Source organism: Filicampus tigris, chromosome 13 (genome assembly GCF_054856515.1).
Source record: "Filicampus tigris isolate MCC_2025a chromosome 13, RoL_Ftig_1.0, whole genome shotgun sequence".
NCBI classification, from domain to species: Eukaryota; Metazoa; Chordata; class Actinopteri; order Syngnathiformes; family Syngnathidae; genus Filicampus; species Filicampus tigris.
Genome location: NC_141229.1, coordinates 22,398,552 through 22,418,024, shown reverse-complemented (window position 1 = coordinate 22,418,024; position 19,473 = coordinate 22,398,552). Strand labels below are relative to the sequence as shown.

Here is a 19,473-nt window from a genome sequence, read left to right as displayed (position 1 = left end):
GGTGAACATGAAAGCGCTGAAACATCTTTTCTACATCACAAGTAATTGCAATTTTATGCTCACGGAATCTACACAATACCCCTGTCAGTGTGTTGATTAGATCCGGCCCTGTGAGTAGGTGATCATTCAGAGAAGTGCCTTCAAATTTGGCTGAACAGTCGAAAACGACTAAGTTTCCCAGGCTTTCGGGGGTGGTACACTCCATGATGTGGGATATACCATATGTTGCCCTCCTTTGGTAAGTTATCAGCTTCTTCTGCATCTCCATCCTTGAAGATTCCATCCATGAACTTCAAGTAATCTTCTTTGTACTTTGGATTTTTGTTCATATTTTTCTTTAGATGCCTCGCTCCGACCGTGGCGAGGTGTTTGTTGTTCGGGAGCTAGGGACGTTCTCTAAAGGGTAGTGGCATCTCCAGGTGTCCCATTTCATTCTGGAGGACATTTCCATTCAACTGCTGCTAAAACTGGGTATCTTCTCCCTTTGTGCAGATTTGTTCGCGGGACTTCTTACGATGAAATGAGGAATATGCAGGCAGAGCTCTCCCAGTCATGTCTCTGATAAGCAGCCGTGTCCCATGACTTCCTCTCAACACTTCTTGTCCACTAGGCCGCGACGTATGCTATCCCACGACAACACGCTTGCCCACGAGGATTCCCTCTCATAAGTAGTCCGTTGGCGTCGTTCTTCTCAGGCAGCCACCATGATTGGCCCTCACTTGCCACTCTCGCGGCAAGTGTACCAAACTCCCATGGTTAATCACCTCCACTCGCCGCTCGTGGTGAACGTTCTTCACTCGCCGCTGGTGGTGAATGTTTTTCTCTCGCCGCTCGTGGTGAACGTTTTTCCCTCGCCATTCGTGGGGAACGTTTTTCACTGAAACAGCTCCTAAAGGTTTTCTTCCTTGTTTAGACAGACTTGACGAATCGACCAATGTTCAACAGGTCTATTTTCCATATGTCCATCGCTGATGAACATCGTTTTTTGGTGAAAAGCTGTGATAAAAATATACAATTACACAATGTACAACATACACAACAACATAAAACACACACTAGTCATTTTCGCATACCGTTTCGCCTTCTAAAAAGGAATTTAGGAGTAATTAGAGAAAATCCAAGGTCTTGCCGTATGCACCTGACGCTTCCATCTCCTTCCTCGGACTAATTGACGTGACAGTCCAGTCCAGTCCAGTAACTCCTCCTCAAAATAACCACGCCCTGCCACTCAATGCAACACTCAAAATATAACAGCAGGGGGCACAATAAATATAGTGTCCTTGGCAAATAACATACAGTATATTGTCATTTAACTTTATTTGGAAAGCTACGTCATTTTAATATTACCACGAACCTAGAATCACGACAGTTACACACAGTTAAAATCTTTCTTGGATGATCATGGAGGTTTTCCAGTCAGGCTTCATGATGATGCATAGCACAGTCAGTCCTGTTACGTGTATTTAATTATATCCTCCTGGCAAATGACACTGGAGACTATGTATGTCTTGTTTTGTTGGATTTGACGGCAGCATTCGATACGGTGGACCACAGTTTCTTTGGCTTGTCTGCAACACCAAGTGGGCATTAGTGGAAGCGCTCTATAATGGTTTGGATCCTAACTCGCTAGCAGGACTTTTTCTGTTAGCCTTGGTTCCTCTGAGTCCCGCACTGCCCCTCTACCGTATGGTGTTCCACAGGGTTCTATTTTGGGGTCCTTGCTGTTCTCGTTGTATTTGCTGCCTCTGGGTTCCATCCTCCGAAAACATTTCCTTCCACTGCTATGCGGATGACTGTCAAATCTATGTCCCGCTGAGCAAAAAAGACGCTTTCTCCTTAAGACCACTTTTGTCCTGATTAGAGGACATCAAAGCCTGGATGTCACAAAATGTCTTAAATTTCAACGAAAAGAAAACTGAAGTTATGGTGTTCGGTCCCAGTAGCTCTTCTACATCCCACCCTGTTGAACTGGGCCCCCAACAGTCTCAAACTTGGCTTTTAAATTGGACAGTGACCTTAAATTGGACCAGCAAATCGGCACTGTTGTAAGGTCCAGCTTCTTTCATCTTAGACAGCTGGCTAAGGTGAAACACCTCCTTTCTCATCAGCACTAAGAAACAGTAATCCAGGCCTTTGTTACCTTTGTTATCTTGGCTAGATTACTGTAATGCACTTTATTTTGGAGTCAACCAGTCCTCTCTCAAATGTATCCAGTTGGTCCAAAATGCTGCTGCTCACCTCCTAACTGGAGCTCGGAAGATGGAGCACATAAACCCAATTCTGGCCTTCCTTCACTGACTCCCAGTGCATTTTAGGGTTCATTTTAAGATGCTTTTATTTGTTTGTAAGTCTTTAAATGGCCTCGCCCCCGCATACCTCTGCGAGCTCCTCCACTCCTATGCACCTTCACGGAGCCTCAGGTCTGCGGAACAGACGCTGGTCAAGGTGCCGAGGACTAAGCAGAGCCTCAGAGGGGATCGAGCCTTCTCTGTTGCTGGTCCTTCCCTTTGAAATGACCTTCCATTGAATGTCAGGCAAGCCCCTTCTCTGTCCATTTTTAAAACCCGTTTGAAGACACATTTCTATTCTCTGGCTTTTTATCCTCTGATGGCCGCCAGCGCAACTTTCACTCTCCCACCCGCTACTGAACTGGTATCATCGGCTGCCTGTCTTAGAAATTTACTCGTGCAATGCTTCTTGTTCTGGTTGAGATATTTTATACAATTTTGAGTTGGGTAATGGGGCATTCAGGACAAGATTTATCGCGCAATCATAAGGTCGATGCGGAGGCAATGACTGAGCTTGATCTTTGCTAAATACCTTCTTCAAATCATGGTAGTCCAACAGGACTGTATCTAAATCAATGGCCTCTGGGCTTGGTTCGGAAAATTGTGTACTGTTAGTGTCCGCGGATTATGGAAATGGAAATGACAGAAAACACTTCTAGGGCAGGGATGCCCGAATTAATGTCAGGGTTATGCAACGTAAAACAAGATAAACCCAAAACAATCTGAGTGGCTTTAGAAGCCATAACTAAAAAGCGTCACGTTACACAGTGGTTACCAGAAAGTTTTAAATACAAAGGAGCCGTGATGCGAGTTATTTCAGACAGGGGGGGCCTGTCAAGATCTAGTAGACATTTAGGCTCACAAAGTAGGAGGGTAGGACACTTAAGAACCATGAGAACACCAGGATCGATAAAATAGTCAGCGGACCCAGAGTCGATCGAGGCAGTTATTTTGACGGCCTGCCCAAAACCCAATATTTCTCCCACCAGTTCGAGCCTCTTGGCATCATAGTCCGTCACCAGGTTAAACTGTTCCTAGCTGTCCTCAATGTACTCACACTGGTGACTTGTACTGGGACTGGCCGCCTGGGTCTCCACCTGTCTTTGGCCCTTCTGCGGCGGGAACAAAGCTCTTTGGCGTGAGGGTCTGGCCTGGCAAGTGGATACTCTGTGTCCAAGTTGACCACAGTAGAAGCAGGTTCCCGTCTGGACGCATCTCAGTCGCTCTGCCGGATTGAGGCAACCTCCACCAACATGCATTGGCTCGTCACCGGTCGTCGGGATCCCCCTCGGTGGCTACGCGGCGAGTGAACCAAATCCTGGAACATTCCCAGAAGTCTGCTGGTTCATCAGAGTAGACCTCACGGGGTCTTTGGTGCTCACGCTCTCTCTGCCGCTCCCTCAGCTGGTTGTCGAGCCGGATGGCTAAACTGATAAAGCCCACCAGGTCCATGGTCCCAGAAACGCAGACACAGAAAAGAGATTAACACAAATTGTTTCATACAGAAAGCTGCACACACTACAAAGTACAACACAAAACGCTTGCAAAAGGCACTAGACGAATAATAACAAAAGGCACACACACGCAACGCGGTGGAAAACTAAAGACTAACAGAAGGTGCTTGCAAAAAAGGAAGCAAGGATTAACAAAAAGAGGAAATGAATAGTCCGACACAGTTCATAGCATCTGCCCTTTTAAGGTGAGCTAATCACAAGTGGCAAAAGGTGTGTAGCCGAGGGAGCCACCCACCTCATTTGTCAGCTGCTGCAACAAAGAATAATCACAGCTCAGACATGACAGGAACTGTGTGAAGTCCTTCCATCCATCCATTATCTGTACCGCTTATCCTCACAAGGGTCGCGGGGCGTGCTGGAGCCTATCCCAGCTGTCTTTGGGCAGTAGGCGGGGGACACCCTGAATTGGTTGCCAGCCAATCGCAGGGCACACAGAGACAAACATCCGCACTCACAATCACACCTAGGGGCAATTTAGAGTATCCAATCAACTTACCATGCATGTTTTTGGAATGTGGGAGGAAACCGGAGTACCCGGAGAAAACCCACGCAGGCACGGGGAGAACATGCAAACTCCACACAGGGAGGCCGGAGCCGGGATCGAACCCACGACCTCTGAACTGTGAGGCGGACGTGCTAACCAGTCGACCACCGTGCCGCCCCTATTCTATCATCATCCCAGCCCCAAAGAAACCTGAAATTTCAGGACCTGAGTTACTACAGGCCTGCACCCCTTGTCCTTTGAAAACCTCATGTTGGACCTCCTACACCCCCCACAGTGTGCACTTTGCCCCGGAGCACCTTTGGTGCAGGGACCTATGCGTTTGTGGACTTAAGTTCTGCATTCAACACCATCATCCCCAAATTCATCTCTAAGCTCTTCTAGCTCAGCCTTTCTCATGCTATCTGCCAGTAGATTTACAACTTCCTGACAGGCAGGGCACAGCAGGTGAGGCTGTGGGTAATTACCTCATCCACATGCACCATCAGCATCAGAGACCTCTAAGATGTGATCTCTCTCCACTGCTCTTCTCTCTCTACATAAATAACTGCACTTCAAAACCTCCAGTGAACTCCTGAGTTTAGCAGACAACACCGTAGTCATCAACCCCATCAACACCAAGGATGTGTCTGTGAGTGGGGCGGCTGGCATTCTTGTACAAGTAGCTCAAGGTGAAGCGGAACACACTCAAGATTGTACACATGATTGTGGACTTCTGAAAACATTATTTGTCATTGCTGCCCATCATACAGTCCATCTGCTCTGTTTGAACTATTGAGAGCTTTAAATTCCAGAGAATTACCATCTCTGAGCACCTGAAGTGGGAGACCAACATAAACTCCTAAATAAAGCACAGCAGACGATGGACTTCCTGCAGCTACTGAGGATGCACGGCCTGCCACACAGGAGCTGTTGAGGCAATTCAATACAGTGGTCAATTAATTGCTTTTGTTTTCATCCAACAAAGTCTGCTGTAGTGCTGCTACAAAGTAGGAAAAACAGACAGCAACAAACTACTGGGAGGATCATCGGTGCACCTCTACTCACTCTTTGAGGACTTGATATGCTGCAAGAACAAAGATAAGGCAAGGCAAAATTCTCATGGACTTTTCCCACCCCAGAGAACCTTTTCAGATCCTTGACCCTGGTATACGCTATTGAACAATGCATACCAAAATCAGTAGTTTCTTTGCCCTTGCCATTAACTGTATATAAACAGTTGACTTAAGGGTTAGGGAGTTACGCTGCATCATTCGCACATTTGTGTTTTGGCGTAAATGTACACAGTATTTTGTTACAGATGCTTTTTGTTTGTTTGTTTGGTTGTTTTTTTTTTTTTTTTTTTTTTTTTTTGCTGTAGTACTAGATAGGTTACAACTACCAAAACCAAATTCCTTGTGTATGTTTCAACGTTCTTGGCCGATAATGATGATTCTGCTTCTGATATGTTTTCTTTCTTTGTTCTAGTTAGTACTTGGGTCACAGCATTTTCTACTAACTAGAGCCTGCTAAAAGAGAGTTACAATAATACAGCCCAGAGGTCACAGAAATGGGCACAAGTAGCATCAGCAAGCAATTCCCTTTTTTTTTTTTTTTTAATATATTTATTATTTTATGTTACACAAGTGTTAAACATTGTCCTTGACTGTTGTTGTACGTGGGAGGTCATGACTCATTTTTTTTTTTTTTTTTTACAGGCACAGCCCACAACTTACAGCTAAATTGCATCTATTGTCCCTGGGCAAGCAGACAAAAAACAACACAGAACAAAAAAACAACAACATTATACAGCACAGTATATAAAAAGACCATCATTGTGAGAATAAAATTAGTACACTAAATTAAATACATGTTAGAAGCATGATAATTACAGTAAGTATTGGTTTTGGAATTAGCTATCTATGTGTCCGTCCATCCATCCATCTATCATGGTTCTGTTTTGTGATGTGTCCTCCAGTGCTGCACCTGTTTCACATTCACAATCAATGGACTTTAAAAGGACTGCGGCGTCGACAGCTCTCTGTCAGATTATTCAACCTTGCTCACTATCATTGCACCAAGTGTTTGATTTTCTAGACCTCATAGTCTATGATTCACAGTTCTCCTGATCTTGTGTGATCGATCTTGTACCCTATCTCTAACCCTAACCTTATGTTGAAGGTTTTCCGACCCGATCAGCTGTTTTTTTAGACACGTCACTTGGAAGTGTGACAGCTCTGATGAAGGCTGAAGTGACAGCTGAAACTGTCTCTCTTCACTGGAAAAAAATGTCTGGAAAAAAATTAACTCCAAACCTATTTGGAAGAATAAGATAAAAATAAGCGTTACAACGCTAAGTAAAGAAGAGTCCTCCGGCTCACCAGTCGAGCAAAATACCAAAACCTACTAGCTGCCACTCCCATCTCAGCCAAGACCATGTTGCATGTTGGCCATTTGCCCCTTGAAGCCAATGACCTTCACACAACACCCTGCAACCTGTGCAATCTGAGCCGCAACTGGTTGGTAGTGAGACCGCTGCCACCCGTTGTCTCCCTCTCTACCTCATACCAAACGTATGATCAATGACTCATCAATGACTACAACGGTGTCGGCCTTAACACAGACTAGGTCAGGGATCCTGAGGACGCCCTCAGATCCTTTCACATAGAGCTCCCTAGTCATTTCCTATCCACAGCGTCCAACCTCTGTGGCCACAAGATTGCACATGTAATTTGTTTTGAAGAGCGGGTCCGTCTCAGTGCCCTTCAGGAGAGAACGCAGAGCAAAGCTGGATTGATGATTGAAAAAAACTTCTTCAACACACAGTCGATTGGAAAAATATTTTATGCTAGCCCAATACAGCTGAAGAGTCTCCCAGAGACTCAGAAGTCTCCCAAAAAGTTTCAGCGCGCGCATGCCTCCCCACGATTACACAATGTTTCCACAGATGTTCACGCCTTGTGGGCATTCTGTTCCACCCGTAAGAACTATTGCCCTACTGACACCCTTTGTCAGCAGCAGCCACTCTTCATTTAAGATAGGAGCAATCGAACAATAACTGTATTAGTATGTATTAAAATATACTTCACACACTTTTTTGTGATGTCGGATCGTGCTGCACTGTACGAAAGCATACTGACCCTAGATGTGCGAACATGATTGGAGCCTGGCTGCAATCAAGCCTGGCTACAGGCTGCTCCTAGTTTGAGCCAGATTCTGCTTCCTCCAGCCTGAAGGAGGCACCTTTTCCCAGACTCGCTTTTATGCACGCCCGCCTGTCTTGCCTTGATCTCCTGTGTGCTACCAGGAGCCACGGCACTTCACCAGATCCCCCTTCTTGGGCCACTTCTGGTCACACCTGGCACCTGGACCTTCAGCTGGATTACCAGGGTCCCAGGTCCGGCGGCCTCCTGCACGTGGGAGGCTACTTCATCCGACACCTTCGACCCGCAAGCCAGTGGAGCCGTTTGCCCGAGCACTGGCGCATGGGCCGGTGCCGGCGACGGGCCTGTGCTTGTAGATCATCAATGCTCATCAGACAACTTCCCCCATGGCGATGGCAGGTCATAGAGACAACTCTTTTTTCCCACAGCAGACATTAAAAATATTACATTTACAATAATATTAAAACACATGGTCCATATAGGTATAGAGTGACATTTTTTCTTTTTTTATTTCGTTAAAATCCAGTTGAACACATAGTATTTAATGTGCTTCCAGCCTCAGCCTCTCAGTGTATCTGTTTCTGCTTGAAGGACCCACTTACAATCGAGCTTCTTGCGACTATCAGAGAGTCAATGAAGGCAGCAAGGTATGTGCGAAATTAGAAAACTTATTTCCTTTGATTTTGGAGTTGTGGAAAAAATAATTGTATAAGCAATGAACTTAACGGTTTAAACAAGTCCAAAAAAAAAAAAAAAAAAATTAAATACAAAAAATAGAAGTGGTAAAATTAATAGAAATGAGCAAAACAGTTTAAAGTTAAAACGGTTGGAATTGGTCAAGAAATGTGTAAATTAGGGGTAAAATAGCACTTTATTGGCTTTTATTTTGAAATGTGCAAAGCCTTATCGTAGGGATAAGCTCCGTAAACAGTATAAAGTTAGAACAGTTTTAACCGGTCAAAAATGTGAAAGTTAGAGGAGAAAAGGCTAAACGTGATCTTCATTTTGGGCGTTTATTTGCACATTTGGGGGGGGGGAGAAATGTGGTAGAGATGAGCTGAACAGTTTGAAGTTGGAACAGTGTGAATTGGTCCAAAATGTGCAAATTGGAGGAAAAACATTTTAAAAATAATTTAATTGGGCTTTTATTTTGAGGAAAAAAATGCAGTAGAGATGATCTGAACTATTTATATTAAAAATATAATTTAATTTATTATTGGCCATTAATATGACATTTTGCAAAAGATTGTGGTAATGGTAATGTTTGAAACAGTCACAAAAATAATCATAATTAGATGTATTCTTTTTTCATTTTAATTTTGGCCTTTTCTTTTGAAATTCTGAAAGAATGTACTGTATATTTTATTTTAAATCCAGCCAACATTGTCAGAATACAGATATCGAACAAATTAGAGTATTTTACTGGCAGCGGTGACCCCGTAAAATACTATAATCTGTAATCAATCATACAGTAATTTACTGCATCTAAATTTACAGTATTGTACTGTAAATTACAGATGTAACATACTGTAGAAAAATACAGTACATTACTGGATCACTGCTGCCAGCAAAATACTATAGTTTTTACACTAAAACGTTTTACAGTTTACTATTGCTAAATTGAAATATTGTTGTTTGTAATGATTCTAGTCCTGTTATTTTCTTTGTCATTTTGTCTTGGTAATAGCATTACTCAACATTATGCAAGCAGTCTGTGAGAAAATTGCAGTTTTTGTTTGGGAGAACCGCTTGCGCTTTAACTTCAGGGTTTACGTCTGTCAGGCAAAACATTTTTTTTAACCAGAGGGAGGAATAATCTCCATCTCGTGTTGTGCCATGCGTCGCTGCAAATAATCCCAATGTATCTTTTTACTCTCTCCTCCAAGCGGGGCTTCAGCTGTTCATTCAACCCCCCTCCTCGGCCCCGTTGTGAAAAGTGCTGACGGTGAAGAGGTGCACATATGTGCATGCTTTTTTCTCTGCAACAGCAGAGAATCTGATGCCATGACTGAGGACTCATCCATCCTCAGATGAGAGTCATGCTCTGCCTGAGTCCTGCTGGAATGAAATGCATAAAGAGAGAGTTCAAGAGTCCTGCCTGTGTTTTTTTGTCATCAAAATGTCAAATTTTACCAAACCTTTGATTTTATTTCTGTGTCTGCTCATAACTGGGGAATGCCGTCATCGGGAGCGGACATGGACGGGTACTGTGGACACCCAAAAGTATGGCACGTAAGTAACTTGAATGTTATAAACCCATCTATGGACAGATTTATCTTTGTTAACGTTCATTTGGAGAAATGGTGAGAAATTTGATCATAAATAGCACTGCATGTGTTTCAAAAAGTTGTAGCTACTGACTTCATCACATTGCACTATACAGTGTGATGATTCACCCTTGTATAGTGTTCATATTTTTGTTACTCGGCCAGTGTTAATGGGTCTGGTCGACCCGCTAGAGTTTGGGGTTTCCAAAACAACACAATCAAATAATTTTCTGTTAAAATACTCAACAGATGTTGACGACATTCCAATTGCAAGTCATATGAACAGTAAACATTGTTAATAGTTGCCCTTTACCTTTGTTAGATTACATTTATGAATGAATGTGCTACTCCTTTTCTAATATATATATATATATATATATATATATATATATATATATATATATATATATATATATATATATATATATATATATTAGGGGTGTAACGGTTCACACGGTTCGGTACATACGGGCGTTCGGTACATATGGGGGTTATGGTTCGGGACGGGTTTGGTATAGCATTAAGTCTCAAATGCATAAGACTAGGTTTTTAAAAAAAAAAAATCATTTAGTTTAAATTAAGTTTTAACAGAGAGCAAGCTACAATTCAATTGGGTATAAAGCAAAAAACATTCCCTGTTATTAAAGCACAAAATAGAAAAACTTGCGCATTAGGGTTGTTCATAAATAATGATAATATTAAACACAGGAAAACAAGACAGCTAATTGCTAATATGCGCCCGGAATGGAACATTGTAACGGGGCTCCAGCATGTTTAATAAATGTTTGAAGCCCGGCTCCTCGACTAAAGCATATGGGCGCGTAGATGTTGCAATGTATATGCCGATTGCTTCAGTACTTACTAATATCTTTGGCTCTGTTTGCTTTCACTTAATTAAAAGTAGCGGGGATAAGTTGTTGGTGTCTAATATGTGTTTGCATTGTAGCGTCTTCCAAGAACACGCTGTCAGACATAGTTTAATTAACGCATTTTATTATCTATTAGTCCAACCGGCTACTGTGGGCGGAAGCCAACGCCAATACAGTACAACAACCGTTGAGTTCACAATGTGTCACGACTCCCTCTCCTTTGTCCTCCACGTCTCCTCTCTCGTCCGCCCTCCTCCCATCGACCACAACACAGATAACCCCAATTCATTACAGCATGTTTGAAGTGTTGCAACATACCGCACAGATGTCGAACAACGCCAACACACAGTTGAACAACAAATGTGGCGGTCGCTTGGTCTCAGGCGTTGACGTTTTGTTCTTTTTCCTCCCATCAGACGCATTCGTCGTATGACTGTGTGCACCGAACCGTGAAGCCCGTGCCGAGACGCTACGGGACCAATACAAAAACCGTTACACTCCTATATATACCCCTATATATATATATATATATATATATATATATATATATATATATATATATATATATATATATATATATATATATATATATATATATATATGACCAATCACGGCTGACCTGTTTTCTGAATCTGAGTTGTGATTGGTCGTTGTGAGCTGTTGTGATGTCATTTTCAGTCAACAACAGACAAAATGGCCACCCCCGGAGATGGCTAAAAATTAGTGGATTAACACTTATTCCACAAATGCAATATTTATCAGAATGCCCTGCTTCAATTAGTTGGCTTGCATAGATCATATTCTTGAAAAAAAAAAAAACTTTGCGTTGACTTCCACTTTAAAGCTTTTTGCAGACCGAACGTGCCCAATGCAAGTAGTATGCACAGTTGGTAGTGGCGCATTTGACACTTTTCGACATTTTTTGTCGTTTGCCCATTTCGCCGAGTAGGTCACACGCATGAGGGCCGATTAGTGAGACGGACTAAAATCCACCTCCGGCCTTGCTTAGTCCAGCCCTTTTTTAAAACTTGTCACCCCCAAAACCCTGCTCCAAAAATGGGCGTTCGGCCGGGCCGGAGGGTCTGACCGGTCCAGCCCACAGACGGACTGCCCTGCAAAATGCCTTTATTAGACACTCGAGCAGCGAGTAATAATCTCTTTTGTCGAGGAAGTCATTGTCAGCGCACAACAAAGCGCCATGCGTAAAAATAACTGCTCTCTTGGTATTAAATAGATTCAAGATCCTGGTAGTCCTAGTTTAAGCACAGTCCAGAAAACCAAGCGGAGCTCAAGTAACAACAAGTTGCCCACAACCAGAAGAAAGAGTAAATATATCTGTCAGAACACCCCCAATATATAATATTGTGCGTGCAAGAGTTTTTGTGTTTGAAAGGGCCTGTTGTTGTGAGTTGAATCCAATGCTTATTTTTTCAATTAAAGGAGAAGTCAACGCAAACATATTTTTATCAAGAATATGTTCTATGCAGGCCCACTAGTTGAAACAAGGCATTCTAATTAATATTGAGTTTGTGGAATATGAGTTAAGCAGCAAAATCTAGCCATCTCAGGGGTCGGCCATTTTATCACTTCTGTCGTCTAAATATGACATCACAGTTGCTCAGGGCTCAGATAATGACCAATCATAAATCAACTTCAAAAAACAGGTGGGCTGTGCATAGAACATATTCTTGGAAAAAAAATATGACTGGGTTGACTTCGTCTTTAAGAATTTCCCCAATTTTGTACTTCCTGTAATTCAGAAGTTGACTTGCTGGTGTGTTTTGGATGGTTGTCCTGCTGCAGAACCGAAGTTTGCTTCATGAACTGGATTGAACTGATGGCCGAACATTCTCCTTCAGGATTTTTTGATGAAGAGATAAAAATCATAGTTCCATGAATCACAGCACATCATCCAGGTCTCTCCAGCATATCAGTAGCAAACAAGGGCCAGACCTTTACACTACTACTGTTGTTGCTTCTGTTACATTTATGCCAGTATTGAGACACACACCTTCCAAAAAGTTAAACTTTTGTCTCGTTAGTATAATATTCTCCCAAACGTCTTGGGAATCATTCAGATGTTTTTTGTTTGTTTTTATGCAATAGTAAAACGAGTCCTTATGTTCTGTTTTGGAATTTTGCCATGGATGCCATTTTTGCCCAGACTCTTCCTTATTGTTGAATCATTGACACTGACCTTAAAGTAAAAGCTTCATTAATTCTACATGTGCAGCTTGACTGGTAGTAATGAATTAATTTGGCTTGGAAAATGCATATAATCACTAATTGTTATATTTCACTTTTATGTCAACATTTTCAACAAACGGTTACATCCATGTTGGGTCTGAGACATGGCACTGTTTTTGATTTTTTTCACCTGCCCAACTTGTCTTAAGGTCACTTCAGCTCTTCAGATTTTCCATTGGTAGCTGGGTTTCCGTTGCAATTTTTTGCAAAATAAAAGCGATATTTGTACAATTTCGATGAAGTACAATTTAGACTTGAAGGTTTTTCCATTGAAGAGTGTTTTGCTTCTGAGGTGTAATTCTCGTAGCGTCCTTTCTCGCGAGGTCTCGGAATTCTCGTAAAATCTCATGAAATAGTCTTGCAAGACTTGCGAAACACAGCGTGAAACCGTTGATATGTAAACAGGTGGGGCCCGCGCAGTCCGCATAGGGGATTCAACCCGGCGGGCACGCCGACTCCCAGCTGGGCGCACTTCCTCTGCTGCGGTGCGCAGCCTGGAAAGGTTCGAACCAGTGCTTGTCGCTGTGGCTGTTGGAGGCGTACATGTATTTCCATTAATAATAATAATAATGATAATGCATCAGATTTACACAGCACTTTTCTGGACACTCAAAGACTCTTTACAATGGATACATTATTCATGCGCTCACACATTCACACTCTGGTGGTGGTAAACTACGTAAGTAGCCACAAAAAGTCAATGCCTGAGACCAAGCGACCACCACATTTTAAGAAGAAATAGATCAAAACAAATGTAGAAGAAAAATGGTGAGTGCAGGAGAAAGCAGGGAGCTAGAGGAGCCGTCTCACTTCGATGTCTCCCCAGTGCGGCACCCATCTTGGACAGGGACATTAGCTTGACTGGGGATACTCAACCCGAGGTCTCCCCAGTGCGGCGACCATCTTGGGCAGGGACATTAGCTAGACTGGGTAAACTCACCCCGAGGTCTCCCCAGTGCGGCGGCCATCTTGGGCAGGGACATAAGCAAGACTGGGGATACTCACCCCGAGGTCTACCCAGTGTGGCGGCCATCTTGGGCAGGAACATTAGCTAGACTGGGGATACTCACCCCGAGGTCTCCCCAGTGCGGCAGCCATCTTGGGCATGTTGTTCAAAAGTATTGGGACACTCCGTTTTTTCATCCCCAGGTGTCCCTAATGAAGTGGCCATGTTGTACAAAAGTATTGGGACACCCTGATTTTTCCTCCCCAGGTGTCCCTAATGAATCGGCCATGTTGTTCAAAAGTATTGGGACACCCCGATTTTTCATCCCCAGGTGTCCCTAATGAAGTGGCCATGTTGTACAAAAGTATTGGAACACCCCAATTTTTCTTCCCCAGGTGTCCCTAATGAAGCAGCCATATTGTTCAAAAGTATTGGGACACCCCTATTTTCATCCCGAGGTTCCTTCCTTCCCGATATTCCTTGTTTCCTTCCTTCCTTGCTTGCTAGTGTCCTTTCTTTCTAATTTCTTCGCCTCATCCTTTCCTTTCTACTATTTTGTATTCTTTGTTTTTTTTTCTTGCTTGTTTTCCTTGCTATCTTGGTTCCTTGATTCATCATTCTTTGTTTTCCTTCTTTTTTCACCTGACTTCCTTCTTTCATTGTTTCCTTACTTCCTCTTTTCTTGTTTCCCTTCAGTCATTCAACTTCATTCTACTTCATTCAACTTCATTCCAACGCATTCTACGGTTTCCATTCAGTTTCCTTCGACCTTCACACGTAATTTCTCCAAAAATTTCATTTTCTAGTTGTGTGAAGGCGAAGGCCTTCACACATATGTTATTCCTACAGTTTATTATTATTATTCCACTCCACTTTTTTGGCGTGCGACTCCATCCACATTTTTCACCTGATTCACTTCATTCAAGTTTCAAAACATTCAGAAAATTCATGCCTTCCGGGGTAGTATTTTTTTACATTCCCCAAATTTACAGTTTCCCCAATATTTGTCATTTTTTACCCCCCAAAAAACTATTCATTTCCAATGGCACTTTCAACATTTCCCATTTCCACCATTCCAATTTAAAATTCACAAGATTCAACTCATTCAACTCACATTGGAAAAGCTATTCAACACACCCACAATTCCTACTTCCCAAAAATTCAACTTATTCACCCATAAAACCCCCACAAAATTCCACTATTCATTCCCATTGCCATATTCAACAATTCACGTTTACATCATTCCAATTTGAAATTCACAACATTCATCTCATTTGAGTTGTGTGCAGGCAGCGTTGAATCAATTCCCCCTCATTCCAAAACATTCCACAATCTTTCATAGAGTTCATTCAACTACATCCCCCTTTATTCAACTTTATTCAGGATCATTCTACTTTATTCAGTATCATTCAACTTTATTTAGAGATTTAACTTTGAGCATTTACACCAATCCAATTTCCACAAATTCAAGTTATTCAACACATTCAGCGAACGTTCAGCTTTTCAACACCCCCAAAATTCCTACTTTTCACACATTCACATATTCACACTTAAAAAGCTCACAAAAATTCAACTATTCACCATTCATTTCAATTGGAACATTTAACCTTTCACATTTACACCTTCCCAATTTCCACGAATGTAAGTCATTCAACTCATTCAACTCACATTCAGCCTTTCAACACCCCAGAAATTCCTGCTTCCCACACATTCAACTCATTCACCCTAAAAAAAGCCACACAATTTCACCATTCATTTCCGGTGGACTGGTGTCCCTGACTGGGGATACTCACCCCTTGGTCTCCCCAGCGCGGTGGCCATCTTGGGCAGGGACATTAGCTAGAATGGGGATACTCACCCCGAGGTCTCCCCAGTGCGGCGGCCATCTTGGACATGGACATTAGCTAGACTGGGGATATTTTAATTTTATTCATTGCTTCTTTTTTGGCACTCCAAAACTTTGGCATGCCGCTACTTCCACATACTTCATCTGATTCACCCCGTTCAACTTTAAACTATTCCCAAAATTCCTGCCATGGCTGCTCCTTTTTATTTTCACCCTTAACATTTACGGTTCCCCCAAAATTCAACCTTTTTCACCCCAAAAACACCCATTCATTTCCAATGGCACATTCAAACTGTAACTACTTCTACATACTTCATTTGATTCACCCTGTTCGAATTTCAAATTATTCCAAAAATTCATGCAATCGAAAATTCAATTTTTTTGCCCCTAACATTTACGGTTCCCCCCAAATTAAACTTTTGGCACATTCAACACTTCACCATTGGATGCGTGGGATTGATTCCCGCTCATTCCACAATTTTTCATAGAGGTCATTCAACTTCATTCCACTTCATTCAACTCACATTGGTTAAGCTTTTCAACACACCTGCAATTCATACTTTCCAAACATTCAAATTATTCAACCTTAAAAAAACTATTAAATTTGCCATTCACTACCACTTCCAAATTCAACATTTCAGTTTTACAGCCATCCAGTTAGATCCCTGATGGTCTAGTGGTACACGCGCTAAGTTGTGTACAGGCAGCGTTGGATCGATTCACGCTCATTCCAAGACATTCCACAATTTTTCATAGAGTTCATTCAACTTCATTCCACTTCATTCATCTTCCAAACCGCTTATCCTATACAGGGTCGCAGGGAGTTGCTGGAGCCTATCCCAGCCGTCAATGGGCGAAGGCAGACTACACCCCGAACTGGTCGCCAGCCAGTCGCAGGGCACACATAGAGACTGTCACTGAGCGGGAATCGATCCCACGCTGCCCGCACACAACTCAGGCGTGTGTACCACTACACTATCAGCAGACTTCCACTTCGTTCAGTATCATTCAAATTTTTTCAGTATCATTCAACTTAATTCAGTATCATTCATTTTAATTCGGTATCATTCAACTTCATTCACCTACATTCAACTTCATTCAACTTTATTCCATCGCATTTTGCAGTTTTCATTCAACTTTCTTCGCCTTCATACGCAATTTCTCCAGAATTTGCATTCTCTAGTTATTATTATTATTATTATTATTATTATTATTAATGAACCACCTTAATGCGCAACCTTTTATTCTATTTTGTGCTTTTATAACAGGGAATATTTTTAGGTTCATAGAAAATTGAATTGTAACTTGCTCTCTGTTAAAACTAAAAAAAATAAAAACCTAGTCTTATGCATTTGACACATATTGCTGTACCGTACCCGTACGAAACCGTGACCCCCATACCGAGGTACGTACCGAACCGTGACTTTTGTGAACCGTTACACCGCTAATTATTACTACTATTAATAATGCTTGTGCAATTCATAACTATTTGTTTCAAAACTAAGCAACAGGCCACGATTAGTTGTAGTTGTAAGTTTTTTTTTTTCTTTTTGATTGTTCTTTTGGATTCGAAAGGGACGCTGAAGACGAAGGGCCCTATTTTCGTTGTCTGGCACCCGTGCGTTCGGCATAAAGATGGGTATAACTTAATTTTCGTGCCAGCGCAAGTCTAGCGTGTTTGGGGCAGTGTTGTGCCTGTCTGGGCATACCCGTGCCCAAAAAAGCCTCACTTTCAGACGCACCTGCCAAGTTGGTGACAGAAAGCAGTCTGTACTCAGTATAAACACAGCCACGGAGTCACACAGGGACGCAAGATTGGGAGGTGCAAGGCAGTCTGTAATTGCACGTCACCCACACAGTCAAAGGGGAGTTGTTACATTTTACGTGCCCTGTCATTCACAAACTCCACTGAGTCCAATTTCTGTTTCCACAATGTTCAAGCATGGCATGCTTGGGCGCATGCTCCGTACCGCCCTGATTTCAATGTAAATGAGGGACGCCGCAATTATTAGCCGGGAAACACTAGGTTCCATCCCACAAAGGGACAAACACCCATTTTTTACCGGCACAAAGTCTAGCAAAATACGAAAATAAGGAACACTCCACCCATGCCCAGAGTTAGACTACGCTTTGCGCTAGACTTGCACCCAGAGCGAAAATAAGGTTTGAAGCCTTCAAAGTTACAGGGAAAATTGACTTTTTACTATTTATTTAATTCAATTTCAAGGATTACAGTGCAATAATAAAATCATATACATATCTCTCACTGCTTCGGTCTCTGGTGACTTCTTCAAAGGGCTTCAAAATGTCACTGGCCTGCTTTATTTCCTCCCATTCTTCTTGTGTTAATGTGGGTAATCTTGGGTTTGTAAGTGCTAAAGTTGTTATTACTGCATCTTTGTTCACAAGGGTGCTCCGGATCGTGTCAAATGTTGAATTCCATCTAATGGGGCTTCTGGCAAGCCTAAGTGTTTTTTGGTGGCTCACAGTTTTTGAGTGCCATCTGTGCTTTTGTGCAGGTATTCAACAATTGCCTTCACTTTTTCTGAAGTTTTTTTTAAATTGCAGTCATGCCACTATTTACTATTATACAACACAATACAATACAATACATGTTACTGATATAAATGATGTTGTTGTTCTCGATGTCCAGCAGTCCGTGGTTGAACACATAGCCTGGGTTCCTTTCACCCATTTTATTTTTCAGTTTTTTCAAGGGTTCTCCTGTACAAATCAGGGATTACTGTATTTCACAGAGTTTTCTGGCTAGGCAGAACATAGTTTGGGGTCAGAACCTTTGTGAACTGGAGGAATCCAGGCTCTTCCACTATAGAGTAAGGCTGAAAATCCCATCCAATCATTTTACCAAGTATCTCGTCCAACGCCTTTTGCCTGAGTGGGTCAATTGGTCTTGAAACAAAATGCTGGCTTGTGTTCCTTTACTGTTACTGGCTGAAGCAGTGAAGTTGCCACTGACAGGCACAGTGGTGGTACTGAAGTCACTGGCCTGAACAGTGCTGGCTGCAGTACTGGTGCTGGGTTCAGTAAGGGCAAGATCTTGTCTCACCTGTTGTAGCTGAACAGTTGCATGCTTGCTTCCTAATGTAGCCAGTTAGCTCTTTGGGTTACAGCGTGTGCCAACGTCGTGGGTTTGATCCCTGTATGGGCCAGTAGTTTTATTGAATCAATGAAAATTTCATGGAGTGCAAGTAATTTTTGCTATGCGGCAATGTACCCCCGGTTATGTTTACATTTGGGGCCACCTGAAAGGGATGAAGGTGGCCGGTTAGCTCAGTTGGTTGGAGCGTGGTGCCAATAACCCCAACGTCGAGGGTTCCATACCTGTGTGGGCCAGTAGCTTTATTGAATCAGTGAAAATTTCACGGAGTGCATGTAATTTTTGCTACGCTGCCACAATTTAACCTGGGGTTCTGTTTACATTTTGGGCCACCTGCTTAGGGATCAACATGGCAGGTTAGCTCAGTTGGTTAGAGCGTCAGGTTGAGGATTCGATCCCCGTATGGGCCAGAACCTTTACTGAATCAATGAAAATTTCACAGAGCACAAGTAATCACTAACAGGCCACAAGTTGTTCTGAATTAATGAACATTTCATGAATGTACTTTGCTCCAATGTACTCTCAGTTAGGGAAGTAATGGTTAACAAAAGTCACGGTTCGGTACATAACTCGGTATGGCGGTCACGGCTCAGTACGGGTTCAGTACAGCAATAAGTCTCAAATGCATAAGACTACCGTATTTTTTATTTATTTAGTTTTAACAGGGAGTAAGTTACAATTCAATTTGCTATAAAGCAAAAAAAACCTTCCCTGTTATAAAAGCACAAAATAG

General features: G+C 42.4%; 1 protein-coding gene across 2 annotated transcripts in view; it reads left to right on the top strand.

Moving 5' to 3' along the window:
* The first annotated feature begins 9,269 nt into the window (after positions 1 to 9,269).
* gabrr2a (gamma-aminobutyric acid type A receptor subunit rho2a) overlaps positions 9,270 to 19,473 on the top strand; it is a 155,742-nt gene continuing 145,538 nt past the window's right edge. For both annotated transcript variants that reach the window (XM_086048827.1, XM_086048826.1), the window contains exon 1: positions 9,270 to 9,679. In XM_086048827.1, the coding sequence (XP_085904953.1) occupies positions 9,516 to 9,679 (164 nt within the window). In that variant the 5' untranslated portion in view covers positions 9,270 to 9,515. The remainder of the gene's footprint in view (positions 9,680 to 19,473) is intronic.